General features: G+C 37.9%; 1 protein-coding gene and 1 pseudogene across 1 annotated transcript; both read right to left on the reverse strand.

Annotated features, from left to right (window-relative positions):
- Nucleotides 1-915: 915 nt before the first annotated feature.
- On the reverse strand, nucleotides 916-20,713 carry LOC148913537 (hemicentin-1-like). Its single transcript, XM_089031544.1, has 17 exons — nucleotides 19,602-20,713; nucleotides 19,249-19,427; nucleotides 15,045-15,419; nucleotides 14,049-14,318; nucleotides 13,640-13,927; nucleotides 12,100-12,363; nucleotides 11,264-11,527; nucleotides 10,102-10,428; nucleotides 9,582-9,845; nucleotides 7,120-7,446; nucleotides 6,741-7,007; nucleotides 5,626-5,919; nucleotides 4,560-4,934; nucleotides 4,123-4,392; nucleotides 2,725-2,991; nucleotides 1,999-2,113; nucleotides 916-1,165 (listed from the first exon to the last, which is right to left on the reverse strand). Exons 2-16 carry the CDS (start codon nucleotides 19,307-19,309, stop codon nucleotides 2,031-2,033), a joined length of 3,996 nt encoding a protein of 1,331 aa, XP_088887670.1. The 5' UTR covers nucleotides 19,310-19,427; nucleotides 19,602-20,713; the 3' UTR covers nucleotides 916-1,165; nucleotides 1,999-2,030.
- On the reverse strand, nucleotides 16,199-18,251 carry LOC148913538 (uncharacterized; annotated as a pseudogene).

A 20,713-nucleotide genomic window follows, 5' to 3' on the forward strand; every position in this document is an offset into this window, starting at 1 on the left:
ATTCTAGCTTTCACGATCTCTCTCAAATCTCAAAGTCTCTCCACAAATTCCCCCACCACCCCCCCCCCCCCCCCCTGCCATTTCTACTGCCCGCTAGCTGCCCGCGGCAAGGCATCATTAGTGCGTCTGTTATTGCTGGACCATGAGGAAAGACGAAAGCCAAAGTAAAGAGTGTAAAATGGATTTGCTCTCATAAATCTAAGGGATTTCGTGTACTAACGGATTGTGCGGAACTCGGGAAGGTAAGCGCTCTGTGTTCCAAACGGACCTGAAATTTTTCACTGATGACGTAAACAGCTTGAAGGAGAGTGGGTGGGACGTTTACGAATTTTGCCTAATATTCAGGATTTTCATGTGACGTCACGCTGTAGATAATTAAAATTTGTTTGATTCATAAAAGGAGTTGATATTAGAAGTTGTAATACAATTTTAAGTCAAACGGTGAAGTTTCGTGAAAAACGTAAATTGAAGACATGCATGCCAATAGTGTGCAAACATGTGACACAAAATCCCTTGAGATAGAAATAACAATGAGACAGCCGCCATGTTGGTTGATCTAACAAGAGAAGGTCGGAGGAATGCAATCAAAATGACGGCTCATGAGGTCAAAATTTCCGATACATTCTCTGGATTATCGACAGCTTTCACTAATCTTACAATTTTACTGATAGAGGCTATATGAACAATCTTATTGTAAAACATTTTTCTGATCAAACGAAAAAACATTTTGCGATAGCGTGACGACACGTGCAGTGAAGATATAATAGACGGCATTAATACTTCTTTTACCAAGGTCTTTCTAAAACTAGTATTTTTAAAGGAGTGATTTTCTCTATATAATCTTACCGATACATTATTACCCCCGGGTTCCCGAGGATGATCTAGAGTAGTATCAAGACACAGCACAACTGGGTCTTAAAGCTATAAAAACACTTTATTCCAATTATCTATGTATGTTAACTATAAACTTTTTCTTTTAAATGTGGAGGTTACTTTACTAGTAAGGGTAAATAGTATTCTTTAAAGCACATTTCGCGTAGTCTTATTGTTTCAATCGTTATTTTCAGCACCAAGCTTTCCCCTGTAGCTGTTGTGACGAGAAAGCACCAACCTCATGCGCATGCTCATATGACGTTATACGCGTTTTATTGTTTTATTGGATATCCTAAAAAAGAAATAAGCGTCAATCAGTTAAACTGCTGAGAAATTTGCCAGCTTTTTCACCACACATGTCCAACATTATAATCACCATCACCATCCACCATCCCCACCATCATCACCCTTATTATCATCATGATCATCATCCTTAGGCCCTTGCTAAACGAGGAAACATGTTTCCCTAAATGTTTCCTAAGGTGGCAAAACTATCAGGAAACATCGAGAAACAATGTTTCCATGCGTCCTGGAAACATGAAATGTTTCTGCCGCACAGCTAAAAAAACATTTCTTTGCGTCTTGGAAGCAAAATTTGTTGCACGCAGCAATGTTTCGCATGTGGCTAAACTGGAAAACATCGAAGAAACATGCGCGCGGTAACATGTTTTCTCGTTTAGCCAGGGCCTTAATTATACAATCACTATCATCACCACCATGTTTTGGTGGCATAAATAAGATAAACTAATGAGGAGAAATACTTTGTTATTTGACGCCAAGAGAAAATAAACTTGTTTATCTTATCTTGTTCGACACTGAATACGAATCTAAATTAAAAATAGACCCATCTGAGAAAATAATAACATGACTCATGTCAGCGATGCTAAGTAATACCTTGCTCAAAAAAAATTAGTTAGTTAGGCTATCAAAGGCTTGGAAAATATTCGTCAGGACCCGGTTGTACGAAGAGTGGATATTTCGACGGATAAATCTTATCCAGTGGATAAATTTATTAGATAACAGCGTCAACCTATCCCGCACTGGATAACGATTCATCCTTTGGATGGCGCTATCCACCCTTCCCACAACCTGGCCTCATTTATGCTAGGCTTGACGTCAACTTACCAATATTACGATGCTTTTGGTTATTATTGCGTTTATAACACACAACCGACAGCGATCATGATCATCATCACCACTACCCCACCAACACTTCCACAGACAACCGCCAAACCTGACACTGAAAGTATAAACGAAAAAAATTCAAATAAGTTTGATTTTCCCGATTATCTTACACATTTTCGAATCTTCGCGCCTGTTTTATGATAAAAGATATGTGGACGGCATAAAATGAGACAAACGTATTGGCCCTAAAAGCTTTATACTTAACATCATTTAGTAACAACAAACAAACCAATTTTATCAAATGCTGCAATGACCTCTGGGCTGTTCTATGTCAGGATCAGGAAGGAAACCCAAAGAACTTGGAGAAAAAAGATTTGGCAGTGACGCAGGCGGATCCAGGGGTATTTCTGTGGGTTCCATAGAGCCATATTTTTGTGAGATCTAGTAAAGCCAATCAAGTTCATTGGAACCCACTGAAACCAGTCCTACCAGAATTCCTGGATTCGCCATTGCTTGGATCATGGTATAGCTAGAGAGAGATCTAACAAACTCTACTCAAAAGTGACGCCGAATCCATGAATTTGAAACATAGGACCCCAGTGACGAGAGCTCAGTCGATTTACTACGTACCAATGCCACTGACACAACCCTGGATTCCCATAAGACTCGTACATTTATTGCTTGTCTATATACACTAACATTGAAACTACATCAGGAAATACAAACTTTTTATAAACAAATAAGCATAAGCTTGAGGTCCTTCACCACGGCTATTAACACCACTGCAGGAATATCTTCCTTCATCATCTTTGTCGATGTTTGCCTTGGAATATGTTGGTGAACTTTCACCAGGAATGATTGCATCTTTGAACCTCCATACATAACTAGTTGTAGGTGGACTTCCTGTGGCTTTACAAGTAAATGTCACGGTTTGTCCTGCGGTTAATGTGCTGTTCTGTGGATGGTCCTCCGGAAGTATGAAAACTGGACGATCTGGATCAAAGATAGAGTAGCTTCAAATCACATTTGTATATTTCATAGTCTAACCCAAGTACCATGGATACAGTTAGCCAAAAAGAAAACAAAAATCTTGAAAGCTATGTACATATAACCTCAATCTAAGCTGCAAATTTTATATTAACTGATACAATTAGTGTTCAATGGTATAATACTGTTTGGTTACATGTTATATCCAAAGTACCAAGTCAATGGACGACTAGCACTAACAGGTCACGTGATCCTACCTCCCTTAAAATGAGCACTTACGTCAAAACTTACATTAAAACAGCTCATAGCAAGCGAAACAGCAAGAAATGGCATTCAATATGAAAACAATTTGTTTTGAGGATTTGTATGCAAAAGGCTGACTGGCAAGAGCTGGCATGCAAGCAACACTTTTTGCGTATCAAATTCATAAATAAACCTAAGGAAGAAAAAAACCTAAAAAATAAAAATAAAAAATAAAATTTAAAGTCGAGATTGTTCTGGTAAACAGTTCTTCTTGCACTCCGGCCTTGCTTGCTGTTGATGTTGTTGCGACTAGCGGGCAGACAGACCAAAATGTATCCGATCAAAAAAAGCGCTTTAAATCTTCTTGTGCTTTGCGTCATTCGCCAAAAAAATGCTTAAAACACTCAAGCAAGCACTGAGGGATAAGGTTTATGAAGTTTTTAGTAATCAAAAATGGGTTGGTACGATTTTCGAACTGGCTGCTGAACAGGCTGCTAACTTCAGCCTGGTATCTTTTTCAGTAGAATATTTGTTTTTATATTTAATTCCATTCCTCTTATAGTCAATATTATAAGCAGAAACCAAGAGAAAATGAACTTTTCTCTTGCAGAAACTTATACGGGTTATAGATAGACGGAGCCTACGGCTTAATTTTAAATCCTTGTCCGAGAAAACTCGAAGGCTTACATGTAAAATGCCTGATACAATTTTAGAATTCCGTTTGGTATATGACAATTGTTACATCAAAAACAATTTCTTACGTAACACCTCAAGCATAGTGCCCTGTTTTCATGTATCATACTGTTTCTAAAAAGTACTATTTGTCTAGCTGTTAATCATTAATATCCCTTGCATATTATTTATAATTTTTTTTTTGCAAAAATAAATACTCACATCTAACACTGATGTTCACTTCATAATAAGCAGTCCTCACAATACTTCCTCCTGTGACTATAGCTTCACATCGATACAACCCTTTATTCTTATTGCCAGCATTAGTGATGTTGTAACCAAAATGATCATGAAGGTACTGCACTTCAATACCATTTCTTAACCATCGTATTTTTGGCTGTGGATTTCCAGTTGCAGCACAAGGTAGATTAAACGTCTGTCCTTCATTAATGGTCTGGGGTGCTGTGAGTTTATTGGTAATGATGGGCGGAACTGCAATAAGATTTTCATCTATGGTCAAAATTATGTTTTTACTTTCAATTACAACGAGCAATGTGAGCACTTTCCTGTTAAAGTTAGCAATACAAGCTAGCTTACGAAGTCCTACCGCGCCCTAGTGAAACAACACTCCCTTCACACGACATTGGCTAAACACTTACCTACAACCACAAGTTCTGCCGAATCAGCTAGCACATCAAAATTATCAAAAGTTAGCTGGCAGGTAAACTTTGCATTATCGGCAGACGTCAGTTGTCTGATTTCAAAACCTGCTTCTGAATCACCCGATGTGAAAGTGACTCTACTCTGAAAATCTGGAGCAATTGTAGTTGATGACCCACTAGTGCTGCGTTGACCTATTGCTTTTTGGATCTCTTTGGGTGGATCATCATTACTCATTGTAATTTTAGACCACTGGCCATGGTTCAACGGTGAGCCATTTTCATTATACCGCCATACAAAGCTGTATGACCCACCAGTTATTTCATATACTTTCTTATTACTGTATGGCGTACTCGTCCAACTTGGAGCACTTTCTATAGAGAAAAAGAACAATGTTCGTACCTTTTCCATCGTAGGGAACTTTTATGGCTTAAATTAGGCTTTTCCCTGTTTTCAAATATAAAATATTTTCGTTTTGCAAGCTGCAGTGGCCATAATGACATGACATGAATTGCAGAGTGACGTGCGCGAAAAATGTATAGATCCCTATACAGCATGTCGGAATGCAGCTGCGACCTACGAGGAAGCGAAAGTAAACTATGCAAGTTAGGTGCTACATTATAAGAGCTATATTCTATTCAAATACGCTTTGATACCTTTCTTGCTTGACGAGATATTAATTCGACAATGGCTTATTCATGGCGTGGAGAACTACGAAGAACTGATGCAAAGTGCCATGCCCCTTTTCTCCTAATACACCTCTTTTCGTGAAACAAAGGTAGTGCATAAAACGCCAACAATACAGCTTGGGCTGCCTGTGGTTAGATGGCAGACAAATAAAATCCCTTTGCTCTCGGGAAATTAATCCTTTCTTATGTAAAACGTTGTATTGTTTCTGCCATCCAACATGACATTCGCCATTGCATGGTATAGCTAGAGTGATGCCGAATCCATGAATTAGAAACATAAGACCCCAGCTGTGACGAAAAAACTTAATGTCTGTCCATCTTGCATGAGGTGGAGTAGCAGAAAATTGTTAAGTGAGGAAGAACATTATAGCGTTACCTTTTTTTCTGATAGTGAATTCCTGCGAAACATATCCCAGGATATTCTTAGCATGGCAGAAATACTTCTCATTAAAATATGAGACTGTTATTATAAGTGTCATCTCAGAGTCTCCAATATTGAGCGATTTAACACGATCACTTCGAGCATCCAGGATAGCAGATTCACTACCTCTGGTCCACCATATTGTAGCATAGGGTATGGCCTTTACCACACAACGTATTGAAGTGTCCTGGCCTATTTCACCAGCTATTTGTGTGTCGGTTGGTTTGTTAGATGTAATAATTGGTTTCACTAAAAAGAACAAAAAAACCCTTCGTCATAAAACACCAAAAGCATTGTAATTATGTTCTGTGTAATCTCCCACGATGAGCTTAGCTCTTGGAGCGAACACAGAGAGTTAATATGTTTAAATAAAAATAAATGATAAATAAATAAAAAGCAAGATTATATTCGGGGGGGGGGGAGGGAGGCAAGAGTGGACTCAGGGGGGAGGGGGAGGGGTAGGTTAGGTGGATAGCAACCCCGTTTCAGATGGGGCTTTAAAATGATAAGAATAAAGAATACCTTGTACAACAAGAGTCACCTCTTCTCTATCAATGTTCAGCTCGTTTTTTGCAGAGCAGATATATTTTCCAGCATCTTTATATGTTATATTGACAACATAAAGGCATTGAAGAAAAAAACCACAACAACCGACAAACAAATTAAGATTGAGATACTACAAACTCTGCTCACGTGAAGGTCTAGGAATCGAACAGGAGACACCAGAGAGGGGCGGCGGATGCTAAAAATCCTTGGGGGGCACTGCAAAAATCTTTGGGGGGGCACTGAAGATTATATTCAACGCTATGTGATAATGACAATGTTTTGTTTGATTGCAGACGCATGCGCCGTAAAACAATGACTAAGAACAAATATTTTTGGGGGGGCCAGCAAAATATTTGGTGGGGGGGGGGGGAGGCACGCGCGCCCCCGGCCCCCCCCCCCTGGTCCCGCCGACCCTGCAGAGTTAAAAGTCCAGTAATATCTATGACACCCTCCTTCACGATTCCCATAAGACTTGTGTATTTATTGCTATTCTACAGTATATACACTAGCATTAAAATACATACTTTTTATAAACAAATAAGCATAAGCTTGAGGTCCTTCGCCACGGCTATTAACACCACTGCAGGAATATCTTCCTTCATCATCTTTGTCAATGTTTGCCTTGGAAAAAGTTGACAAGACTTCGCAAGGAATGATTGCTTCTTTGAACCTCCATACATAACTAGTTGTAGGTGGGTTTCCTGTGGCTTTACAAGTAAATGTCACTGTCTGTCCTGCACTTAATGTGCTGTTTTGTGGATGGTCCTCAGGAAGCATGACAACTGGGCGATCTGGATCAAAGATAGAGTAGTTTAAAATCACATTTTTATATTTCATAGTCTAAGTGATCGCTACGGCCTTATAATATATACAAGAACTGAATATCAAAAAACAATTTCTTACGCAACACTTCAAGCATAGTGTCCTGTTTACTCTGTCCAGCATCATTGTATGCAATACAGCTAATAGTCCCTGCCATTCTCCAGTTAACAGGATTAAGAACAAGGGTACTTTCTGTCCTTTGATATTTGTTATTTGCTGGGCTGACTGTGCTGAAGGTGAACACTTTACCAAGGTATGTTGTGTTCTCTGTAACATTATTCTCGTTATTAATGGTCCATAACACTTGAGCTGCAGGTTTGGCATCTGCTATACAGGTGTAGTTTATGGTCTCATTTTCAGCTTTCACTTGCTTGGTAGTTGGAAGAAATGAAATAAAAGATGGAGAAACTAGAAGAAAAAGGAAAAATAGTAAAAACTTTTAGTCAGGGACCACACAGCAAATTTTCAGTTTCAAGTTTTCTGTTACTCAGGGTTAGCCTTGATTTTGTGTAGAATATTCATGTGTGAATTCAGTGAAGGTCCGTGGAATTTCAAAATGTTTGTATTGTTGAAGTGCATTCTTTACTTTAGCGTTGGTATTTGTGAATATTTAGACACTGATTCGAGGCTAAACCTGAGTAGAACACCTTAGAACCTTGAATAATGCACCAGTCATTTGACATCCCCCGCACCCCCCCCCCCCCCCTCCCCCCGCATTTTCACATATATTTGGTTCCCTGGTGGTCGGGGAAAGCGCTTCAATTCACAGCTTCGGCTGCAACCCAGGGACTGACCGGGGACTGCACTTTTCAATTTTGGGGACTGGGACAGAGTGAGCTCCTCGTGTGAGTTTACGTAGTCATAATGGATGAGACGAAGACGGTAAGATTGTGGGTTGTCCTTCACGAATTTGTAAGATGTGATCCTATTGGAGGGCACACATGTGTAGAACAATAGAAAACAATGACCTTTCCCCAACCCCTCCCCTAAACCTAACCAATCACAGATTTTCATCGCATTTAATTATTATGTTTTTCTAAGCCATCGATCGGAAAATGGATGTCAAATGACTGGTGCATAATGCACTATAGAAATGAAAAATTATGATTATTATGTAATAAGTCTTTAATCAAGGAAACCAGTAGTATTTTGGAACCCAAAAATGGTCTATTGAGGGTGATAAAGTTTTAGACTTAACACTTTGGGGAACAAAATAAAGTCATTTTATTTTTTTTTTCCCCCTTTAATAGGGCTGAACAGCTGGCTGGTTGAAGAAAAAAACTTTCCCCCGGGGGGGGGGGGGGGGGGGGGGGAGGGTACTCCGCCAGTATTGGGATAGGGGTGTTCCGCTGGGATTCTGAAAGAGGTACCCTGTTCCCTGTTTATGACAAAAAAATCAAATTTGTAGACCCTGTTAATGACAAAAGATATAATTAATTGCACTAAGCTCCTGTTTCAATTATCATGTCATCTCGCGTATCGTTTTTTTTTTACGACCATGCATAATAACCAGTTTCGGTCAGTACGAAAGTAGAAACCCTGAATATGACAAGAAACTCAGGAAGAATTTGGACCTTGAGTAAAATTGCATACCCTGTTTATGACAAGAAGCTCGAAAAACCATACCCTGTTCAGCGGATCATCCCCGTATAGTTCATATATGGGAGTACCCCCCCCCCCCCCCCCGGGAAACTTTCATTCTGAAAATGTTGTTTTCATGTTGTGTATGCCGGACGGTTTCCTTGGAAACACGTGAATCACCATCCAGAGTCAAGAGTCCAGGTAAAAAAAAAAAGCAGTTCCACTTAAAATTATTCATCATCTGAGAGTAAAACACATATTTTTCGAAGAATAAAAACATAAGCTTAAATGTGAGTTTTGTTTTTTGAAAATATCCTGCTTTTGTATTAAATTAACAAAAATATAATATTTTTTTATTAAGATATATATATAAATCTGCTCTTACAGGTTAACTAGATTGGTGAGTGAATTTTTTAAGACCCCCCTACCCCCGGAAAATCTAATTTTCTTCCATACAAACTCTGTAATGTTTGTTCTTTCTCTGATCCCCCACCCTTCGGAAATTCATTTTCATTTACACTTACCAAATTACAAGCGCGCCCTCTCTTCGAGGCTTAAGTGCTCGGTTAGGTCAGGATCAAAGTTAGTCTTCTAATTTACAGACCCCACTTTTAAATGCATTAACATTTGGGGCTGTGACTAATTCAGCGGGTAGATTGTTCCATTGTTTTATTGTTCATGGTAGAAAGCTGTATTGTATATATGTTTTGTGGTCAGCGGTAAATCAATATTTTCTTTCTTTTTAAATGTTATAGAATTTTTTCGTTCATTTTATGTATCCTGTAATCTTCCATTAATTTCATTGAAGTAAACTTTTTAAATAATGTTTCCACCAAAATACTCTTCGCCGTTCTTTCCTTCATTGAAAGGTCGAATATTTTACCTTTAACTTCCTTCCTTGAGATACAAAATAATGGGGGAGCGGAGAAAGGCCAACCTCTGTCTACAACTGCAGAACTTACCCAGTACAGTTATACGACCCTCAATCTCTGGTCCTTGTCCCATCATGTTGTATGGTGTACAAGTAAACTTTATATTTTCATCATCAAGTTTTACTGGTTTGAATGAGTAAATGCCTTGTTGTCCAGATACCACAACACCATCTTTCTTAAGAATGTATTGTGGAGGAGGATAGCCATCAGCTTTACATGCTAATGTTGCTGGAGAACCCATCACAGCTCCAGTGTTTGGCATCCCTGTGCTGAATATAGCTTGTGTTGGCTTAGCTGCAAATAAGAAGATAAAACAATTAATAGATAAAACAAGTGGCCCTAGTAAAATTATTGATACTAAATGCAGGGGTGTGAAGCCACCAGTATGGTTGGTCCGGTTTTAACTGTATCACTTTTTACAACCTTCAAAACCCTTTTTCCCGTTGTAAAATTTTTATTACACAAGTAAAATATTAAAAAAACTGTTCAAATGGTGGCTACGGCCTTGTAATATATACGAGAACTGGCACATCAAAAAACAATTTCTTACATAACACTTCAAGCACAGTGTCCTGTTTAATCTGTCCAGCATCATTATATGCAATACAGCTAATAGTCCCTGCCATTCTCCAGTTAACAGGATTAAGAACAAGGGTACTTTCTGTCCTTTGATATTTGTTATTTGCTGGGCTGACTGTGCTGAAGGTGAACACTTTACCAAGGTATGTTGTGTTCTCTGTAACATTATTCTCGTTATTAATGGTCCATAACACTTGAGCTGCAGGTTTGGCTTCTGCTATACAGGTGTAGTTTATGGTCTCATTTTCAGCTTTCACTTGCTTGGTAGTAGGAAGATTTGACATAAAAGATGGAGAAACTAGAAGAAAAAGGAAAAAAAGTGATGAAAGTAAATCACAAAGTTAACTTTTAGTCAGGGACCACACAGCAAATTTTAAATTCTTCAGTTTTAAGTTCAGGGTATCTTTGATTTTGTGCAGAATATTCATGTGTTCCAGTGAAGGTCCGTTGAATTTCAAAGTGTTTGTTGAAGTGCATTCTTTACTTTAGTGTTGGTATTAGATTAGTTGGTGAATATTTAAACACTGATTCAAGGCTAACCCTGAGTAAGAACAATGCACTGTAGAAATGAATCATAATAATCATTATGAAATGAGTCTGTAATCAAGAAAAACAACAGTATTTTGGAACTCAAAAATGGTCAATACTCTCAGAGATGTACTGAAATCTATGTTGAAGGAAACTGTGAGTTGCGAATATGACGTCATCAACATCCTGACTAGCATAAACTTAAAACTAAATATCTCTCAGACCAAAAATGTAAAAGTGCCATATTTCTTCTTTTGTAACGTACTCTAACATGTGTTTAGATAGTAAAGATTGCAGACATTCAGATTTCATTGTAGTAGCACATTGTAGTAGCACTTTTTTTTTTAGTTTTAGTATCCTGTAATCTTCAATTAATTTCATTAAAGTAAGCTTAAATGTTTACACCAAAACCTTCTTCACTTTTCTTTACTTCCTTTAAAGGAGGCACAAATATAGGGTATTTTTCCCCTGGGAAACTGAATTCTTTCATGAAAATCAGATTAGACCATATTCAATGTTACTGCTTCTACCTCCTGTCGTGGCTGGCTATCGTGTGATGGTACAAAGCCTCTTTAAAAAAATAGGGGAGGAACTGCAGAACTTACCCAGTACGGTTATACTACCCTCAATCTCTGGTCCTTGTCCCATCATGTTGTATGGTGTACAAGTAAACTTTATATTTTCATCATTAAGGTTTACTGATTTGAATGAGTAAATGCCTTGTTGTCCAGATACCACAAAACCTTCTTTTTTAAGAATGTATTGTGGAGGAGGATAGCCATCAGCTTTACATGCTAATGTCGCTTGAGAGGCCATCACAGCTCCAGTGTTTGGCATCCCTGTGCTGAATATAGCTTGTGTTGGCTTAACTGCAAATAAGAAGATAAAAAAATTCATAGATAAAACAACTTTTTAATATTATTCTTCACAAAACTGCCAAGCACTCTAGGGTAATCCATGAACATATAACTGTATAGAGGTTTTTCATGTGACATGGCAGTAATGTTTGAGGGCAAAACAAAAGAAATTTTCTCCTTTGGGAAATAAATTCTCTTGCATGCAAAAACCACGAACTTTGCCGCTGTGAATATTCTCTATCGTGTGGAGTAAATGGAATTCCTTTAGAATACCCTGCAGTTATATATAGAACTCTTTGAAGAATGTACCAGCCATACATCAATAGAAGGTTCTGGAAGCACGGGTAGCGTAACAGTGAGAGGGCTCACCTCTCACCAATGCGAACTGGATTCAAGTCCAGCCAAGCACCAAGCTTGGTGTCGTATGTGAGTACATTGTAGGGTTGTTTGTCTTTTCTCTAATTTGCTTTGAGGGTTTTCTGGGTTCATTCTAAGTCAATTCTCATTCAAACATTATGCATATTATCATTCATCAAAGGTCCCTAAAAAAGGAACATGATATATTTAAAATGTGATCAACTTACATCTTATGTTAAGAATTTTGCTGTTCTTCTTGCTGCCATGAGCATTCTTTGCAAGACAGGTGTAGTTTCCTCCTTGTTCCTTAGTGATACTAGGTTGCCTTATTTCTTTATTTCTTTCACCACTCCCAGGAATAGCTACTCCATTAAACTGCCAGGTGAAGGTAGGGAGGGGCATACCATCTGACTCGCAGACAACCGTTACTGTCTCAGAGATGTTTATAGGATTGCTAGGTTTGAAAACGACAGTTACTTGCCTGGGCGGATCTAAAAGAAAATGATAGCAGATCATGTAAATTATAAATATGAAGAATGGCAGCAATAATCTACTACGAACCACAGGCCTTTGGTCATGAGCTTATTGCTTTAATTCAAGGTATTTATCTTTCTTATTGTATACGTAATGAAGTTTTAATAACATGGCACATGGCAAGAAAATGCAGGGAACTAATACAGTATTGGTCAACACACTCAGGTATCATATTTTTTTCTGGTTTTAAAGAGCAGGCAAAGATTTAGACTTGCTTCAAGCTGACCACTTTGTAACCCAGCGTCAGAAGTGAAGGAAGTGGGTGGAAAATGAATATTTTTTACAAGAGGTCAACCTGTCTCTCTTGAAGGATTTTCAAAAACGTAATTCACCTCCAGACATTTCAATTTTGTAGATAGACTTAATATATATCTGAAAATAGTCGAGTGAAGGTTGAGTTTTATTACTCTTACAAAGCCCAATTGCTTGTACTGAAGCTAGAACAGAATTCTTCATGTTTATCTAACTCAGGAAAGGTCTATGTAATTCATATTAGAGGTGAATGTGAAACAAGTATTTAACAGTACGTCTACAATTTATATATACTGCTACCCAGTTGGCTTAGTTGGTTGAGCATGGTACTTTTGTGTAGGAGGTCGTGGTTCGAGTCCCAGCCGGACCAACACTCGGGGTCTTAAAACAACTGAGGAGAAAGTGCTGCTTTTGTAATTACATCTGCAAATGGTTAGACTTTCAAGTGGCTCGGATGACCACTTTAAATGGGGGTCCCAGCTCTCCACACTTCATCATAACCAATATCAGAGGAACGTAAAAGAACCACTGAGGATGTAAAAAAAACCCTGGCACTGGCCACCCTCAGTGCCTAAACCTCATGCTAATAACCTCTCATGTTTGTAAGTTGCATAAAAAAGCAATCTTGAATTTATAACTCAATGTAAAGCGTCTTTGATTAATCCATATAAAAAGGGTACTATATAAATCACAAATCATCATTTCTTTTTGACAAAGTATGTTGCCTGTGACATTACCTCACTCTTCACAAATAAATGGTACAATTATAAATGTATATGGCCTTGAAAATATGCAGCCTCTTAGAGGTATGATTAAATATGATCCTACATAAAGTTGTTAGAAAGTTGATTAGGAAACACTTGGACATACTATTATTAACATGGACAAAGAAACTTGTTATTTCATGCCAACTAGGTATAAAACAAGACAGTAAGCCTTGTATTAGATCAGCTACATCTAATTTCTTACTACTTCACTTACACAATGTTTTCACGTAAGTTGATTTTCCATGTCCTATCCCAACGTCATTCTCTGCAGCACAAGTATACCAGCTAGTGTCATGTTTATTAAGAGTCTTGATCGTCATTTTATTGCCAGTAAGAATGTATTTGCCTCCATCAGAAATTTTATCCCCTAGTGAAGTTCCAATTCCTTTGTACCAGTGGTATCTTGTTACAGGAGGTTCACCAACTGCTGTACATTCGATTTCAACATCAAGGCTTTCAGTAAAAGACACATTTCCTGTTATGAAAGTGACCTCTGGTTTATCTGCACAGATTATATTAATACCATCAGTTTAAAATACACTCAAAATTAATCATCCAATTCCAATTTACTCCCAAGTAACCCTTAATTTTTGTTTGCAACCCCATGTCCATAGCATACTCACATCTAACACTGATGTTCACTTCATAATAAGCAGTCCTCACAATACTTCCTCCTGTGACTATAGCTTCACATCGATACAACCCTTTATCCTTCTTGCCAGCATCAGTGATGTTGTAACCAGAATGATCATGAAGGTACTGCACTTCAATACCATTTCTTAACCATCGTATTTTTGGCTGTGGATTTCCAGTTGCAGCACAAGGTAGATTAAACGTCTGTCCTTCATTAATGGTCTGGGGTGCTATGAGTTTATTGGTAATGATGGGCGGAACTGTAATAAAGAATTTCAGAAATGTCTTGTCAAATTGTTACTGAGACTGAGTATTGCACTTTATGACATAGCATTATTTTATAGATCCCATATTCTGATGGTTGTGAATATGGTGAACACAGCAGGAGTACACACTTTATTCATACCCAAAATAACAACTACTAAATTTGTATCTTTTAAGAGTGGTTTCTGTAGGAGTGGGAAATGATGCAACAAATTCATAGCCATGTTGTACTTGCACTACATCTTACCATAATCATAATTACACGTTATAATAATTATTGGATGACTTACTGGTAGACAATGGAAAGTAATTTCGTCGTTACAGCATATGTCATGCCATATATATGCTGTAAGTCAGTATCATGTTTCATATTCATGATAACCATTCTTTTCAAAAGCCATTTTAATTTTATTGTCTGTATGTTACATGTTGTACCATATGTGTGCTGTAAGTCAGTAACATTATTATGCTTTCCCACTCAAATGATAACCAATCTTGAAATCTTGGATGATCTTGCTGTGCTGTGTGCCTAAGAAGTACTCTGCTACTCATCTTGTTTCTCCTAACACTTTTCTCATGTTCTGCTTATATGCTTATATGCTTATAACTACACACAACATGCAGCCATGCTATCTTTTTCCTTAATAAATTTTACCCTGTATGGCTCATGCCCTTCAAATCCACCTCTCACTCAAAAAAGGTCCCATTGCCTGAACACTTACCTACAACAACAAGTTCTGCCGAATCAGCTAGCACATCAAAATTATCAAAAGTTAGCTGGCAGGTGAACTTTGCATTATCGGCAGACGTCAGTTGTCTGATTTCAAAACCTGCTTCTGAAACACCCGATGTGAAAGTGACTCTGCTCTGAAAATCTGGAGCAATTGAAGTTGATGACCCACTAGTGCTGCGTTGACCTATTGCTTTTTGGATCTCTTTGGGTGGATCATCATTACTCATTGTAATTTTAGACCACTGGCCATGGTTCAACGGTGAGCCATTTTCATTATACCGCCATACAAAGGTATACGACCCACCAGTTATTTCATATACTTTCTTATTACTGTATGGTGTACTCGTCCAACTTGGAGCACTTTCTATAGAGAAAAAGAATAATGTACATGCCTTTTCCATCGTAGGAACTTTTATGGCTTAAATTAGGCTTTTCCCGTTTTAAATTAAACTCATCGACAAATGAGTTGGGGTTAGGTACCAGGGCGAGCTTGGGTTGCGACAGATCACGTCCCCGCTGGAAGGTAACCATGGTAACTGGGCCACAGCTCACCACCGGTACCTGTCACACTGAGATTCAGTGGAGTATATACTCACCTGTAGAAAACCTATTAGCAGAGGAGTGAGGGTGGGAGAAAAACTCTTGGTGCAAATCAACCAACACTGCAAACACAGCAAGTAAGCCCCTTATAATGCCCTGGGTCCCTCCCGCACATTGTTGGGAAGACCGCTGAGCAGCATACATTATCTCGGTTTTTACTTCTCCTAAATTTCATTTAGCCACTTTAAAATATGTTCGTTTTCCAAGTTGCAGTGGCCATAATGACATGACATGACTTACAGCGTGACGCGCGCGAAAAATGTATAGATCCCTATACAGCATATCGGAATGCAGCTGAGACCTACAACGAAGCGAAGGTAAACTATGCAAGTTAGGTGCTAGATTATAAGGGGTATATTCTATTGAAATACTCTTTCATACCTTTCTTGCTAGTCTAAAGATTAATTTGAAAATGGCTTATTCATGGCGTGGAGAACTACGAAGAACTGATGCAAAGTGCCATGCCCCTATGCTCCTAATATACCTCTTCAAAAAATTTGTAGGTATACTTTTGTGAAAGAAAGGTAGTGTATTAAGGTGGCTGACTACTTATGTAAATAATAAACAGAAAATTGAAAATCGAAACTTTTTTAACCTGAAATTTAATGCTGATTTCAAAAATGCAAAGAAAAATGGCGTGTTCCGAGCTTGCTTTGGAGATAATCACTCCAGAGTGACATGCGTTTGGCCAACAATACAACTTGGACTGCCTGTTAGATGGCAGAACATTTGAATCCCTTAGCTCTTGGGAGTTGAATGCTTTCTTATGTAAAACGTTGTATTGTTCCTACCATCCAACATGACTGCTGTCACGTGATGGTGCAACAGACCCCTTGCGTATTTTCGTCACGCATCACGTGATAATATTTCTCCTGGGGGACAACCAGACGCCATCTTTCTTGTAGTGAATGCTGAACTTGTCCTAAATATGGTTCATTTTTGCGCTGTTTTTGGTTGTTCGAATCCTTCAATCAGAGAAAAAGATGGAAGTTATTACCGTCTTTCTGCTATTAAGAATAATGTCAACGATGAAAAGCAGATGCTTCAAGAACAACGAAGCCTGAGTATTTGAGGTTACGACGAGACGATGTCAAAACTCCAGAGAATTTTTTAAATATTCGTGTGTGTAGCGATGATTTTATTTCAGGTTTGAACGTGTGAAATTGAAAGTGTGTATGAGAGAATTGAACCTTGTTTTATTGTTTGATATTCTTGAAGTTGAGCCAGCTTCTTTATTCGACAAGGAGAACCCAGATTGGGCACCAAGCGAAAAACTTGGACATAACTAGTCCTCCGTAAAAAAAACTAACAAGGAACGACATGACAGGTACGTCGCAAACAAGAGAAAAGATTAAGAACAGAAAGCGCTGAGGTTTTGCTACTGTTATCGAAGGAAGCCAGTTGAATCAGCTAGACCGGTACCATCAGGTGTTACCCCAATAAAGCTATGTGGTATGTTGATGACGAATCCAGATTTTGCTAACTTGAAGTCGTTGTGCTTATTCTCTTGAAATTTTCTGTATTCTTCCTTAGCAGTTTCTTCATGACAGCAACCCCATTTTGTTGCTTCAGTGCTAAACTTAGCTAACTCTGGATGGCAAATGCCCATAATGAGACTTGTGGATGGCTTTTCTGGATTTGTGTGACATGCATTCAAATTTTGAAGCTATGACCCTGCCTGTTCTCATTCTAAACCAGATTCTGGAAGTAGACTTCATTCTTGTTTTTTCTTCCACTGCCCTTTTCTGAGTTTCATTGACTATATAAACAGACAACTTCTGGCTGGCTACTGATTCAACTGTAGAATAGTCAGCAGCTGACAATTCCTTGTCAAAGTATTCAGACAAGACTGTTGGGAGGTCAGGGCTATTAAAGTGATCTTGGGACATAGGGATCTGAAAACAGTTCAATCAAGGAGAAAAGTGCAGGCTTAGATGAGTGGATATCTGAGAAAAAGGTTGGGGTTGGGACTCTGCCTTAAATTTCTATTTCTGGTTTTGGAACATTATTTGGGCATTTCTCTAGGAAGGAAATGTCTTTGATTCGGGAGTAGGAAACGTTTTTTCACAGCAGAACCAAGAACCCAGCACGCTTTTTTATCCGTAACTATCAGCGAATCCCTTTGCTTGACACCAGCTTCAAAGGCCCACAACAACGATGCTACATGACAACAACTCTCTCCAAGGCCTGCCATACAGTCGCAATGTGTGGCCACGATCTTCAAGTACCATATTTTTCACTGATAACCCACGGAAATAAAGTTTTTTCGGACATTCTTTGTGAATGATTAATTTGCCATATAATATTTAGGCAAATTTAGATTTGGAAACAAGATAAGTTAAAACTAAAACCAACAACAATTTTCGACAAACGTGACCCAATACGTAACGCTGAATCCATAAGCTTACATTCCGATCACTAGTCGATTTTCGTCAAACGTTTTAACAAGTACTTCCCTAACCCAGCCATTCGCGAAGTTTTGGTAGCAAGCTAAGCTTTTGTAGTTTTTTAACTGTTCTTCCGTGTAAGGACTCTTTGAGAAAAGAAGGTACATTCCAACATCTATGTAGGTAACGCTAGTAGGCCACAAATTACGTCATCACTCTAATCGTTTCGGGTCGAAACCACCAATTAACTCTAATTTCCGCTTGTATCGTTCCTTTGCTTCCTTTTGACTTAGATTATTCAAGTAATCTGGTAGTAAGGCTTTTTTATTATTATTTTTTCGATTTACAGACGTTAGATATGTTCAATTTCCCTTGTCTTCCCTATGTAAACAAAGTCTGGTTGTCCCCACAGGACAAGCGTAACAACGATTGCTAACGTAAATGTGATAAAATAATATTGATTGATTTGATTGATGTGAAGTCAGTGCAAGGGTCTATTCGAACATTAGAATTTTAGCGTTAAAGTTCAAAACTGACTATAGATTTTGGCATTTTGAAGTGCCCATTTATCAGGCAGGTTTGATAGCAAAATTTAAAGACATGCAGCATACGCAGACGTTTTTCACTCGTATGCTTGCCCACGGCGCGAGCTTCGCTTCACACTTCTTTCGTACTTATATACTAAAAAGACAGCGATAGTCATTTAAAATAATTTAAAAGGAAAAATTTATCAAAACCCCTTGGGGAGAAACATGCTTTCTTAGGCCTGATGTAGAATGATGTAGAGTCATCCTTTTTAAATGCATGGGTACCCCAATTTTTTCCGGCTTCAGATAGCGTGCTTAGTGTTTAATTCATGAAAACTAAAGAATTAATGTAGGGATTCCATGTTTTATTTTATTTTATTTTTACTTTCTTGTTTTGTTTTTTGTTTTTTGTTTTGTGTGTGTGTGTGTGTGTGTACTGACTTCAAAACAAAGCTAAGAATAAAGGGAAATCAGCTTTGTCTAAAATAAGAATCACTTCCACAAGTCTTGGACCTCGAATTACCTTCACATATCTCGCGTCTCGGAATTATAACGTAAAGGAAAAAAAAAAGGCAACCTTATTGAATGAACTCATAAAATATCCTAAGAGGAATGCTATAAATTTTCTAGAACCCTGCTATCTACTAAAATCAGATAACTTAAAAGCCTAAAAACTTACCAACCAACCGCAGCCCACAAACTGATAAGACAACAACGGCTGTAAGCATTTGAAAGGCCATTACAAGGCTTCCGCTCGGTGTTTGAGAATCCCTAAGTAGTATAGCATTCGTGTTGGATGGATTAATCGGTGTAGTTTTGGAGAGAGTTTATTGCATCTGACTGCCGGAACTATTGAAACTACAATATCAAATAATATTAGAAAACATCAAAAATATCTGAATCATGTACTGACCAGACCCCTTAACCAATCACAAACCTTAAATTACTCACGCGAAGCTTCGTCAAACACAACCAACATTTAAAGAAACTTTACTGTGATTGGTTTAAAAGTTAAGAGAAATGGATACTTACCAACAGTTTAATTTCTTCTTATAAAGATCGTCATTTCCACCTCGGGATATTTCCGAGTCTGCAATTCAGTACTAACTGTATCTACCCATAATACGTCATAATGACGTCATAGCCGCCATCTTGGTTGAAATTAACAAAAGAATTTTCAACCAACATGGCCGCGAAAATGGCCGCTCTGTCTTTTGTTATTCCATTTTCTTGGGAATAATTGCAAGCCAGCAATTCTTGAAATCTTGTGATAAGCATATAATACATAGAGGATATTACGGTGGCGCGAAGATATGAAGTTTATCTTCGAGTGGTGAAATATTTTTCAACACGAGAAGATAAACTTCATATCTTTAAGCCAACGTGTAATTTTCTTTTTATTATATAAACAAATCTACAAAGAAAAAATCCACGCAATTTAATAAAACAGGTCCCGGAAAACATCGCAAGTGACGTCATCGTTATCCTCACTAGTGAAGATAAGGGAAATATGTTACTCAATATGTTACTGTAGTTTGTACGAAAAATACGAGTGGCGTATTTCCAAGTAAAACACTCATCTCTATATAATAATAAGTTACAGCCAAAAGCTTTAAAATACAGCCAAAGGTCTAAAATACTTTATTCCTATTATCTTTGCCTAACTAAAAACAATTTCTTTAAACCATTTCTCATTGGTTACTTTACTGGTGCTAGTGAATATATTCTTTTAACAATTTTTTTTTTTTGCGTTTTTAAGCCGACATTTTAAGATGGAAACATATTTAAATTTCTAAAATAAAATAGTAAGAGGATATATATATAATCAAGCTGGAAAACATTTCACAGGCGTAGCTTTGTCTTGAATAACGTATGTATAAAAATAATATGCATGGATGTTGTAATGGAAGGTATGTTTGTTTTGTATTAGGTAAGGAGAGCTGGGGATTTGCAGCAAACTTTTTTTAAAAATGGTTGTAGCTCTCCCCCATTTCACTCAGTAAAAATTCATGACCCTCCTATTAAACCGGCAGCTTTCGTCAAAATTATTAGTTGGACCCTCTGGAGCTCCAGCACTCTTCCTCCCAATGAAAAACGTACCTTCTCTAATGACATTCAATCATTTTGTATGACAATTAATCTCC

The sequence above is a fragment of the Actinia tenebrosa genome, unplaced genomic scaffold (genome assembly GCF_029948245.1).
Source record: "Actinia tenebrosa isolate PJP-AT-01 unplaced genomic scaffold, QUT_ActTen_1.0 PGA_scaffold0__85_contigs__length_37466705, whole genome shotgun sequence".
Lineage (NCBI taxonomy): Eukaryota > Metazoa > Cnidaria > Anthozoa > Actiniaria > Actiniidae > Actinia > Actinia tenebrosa.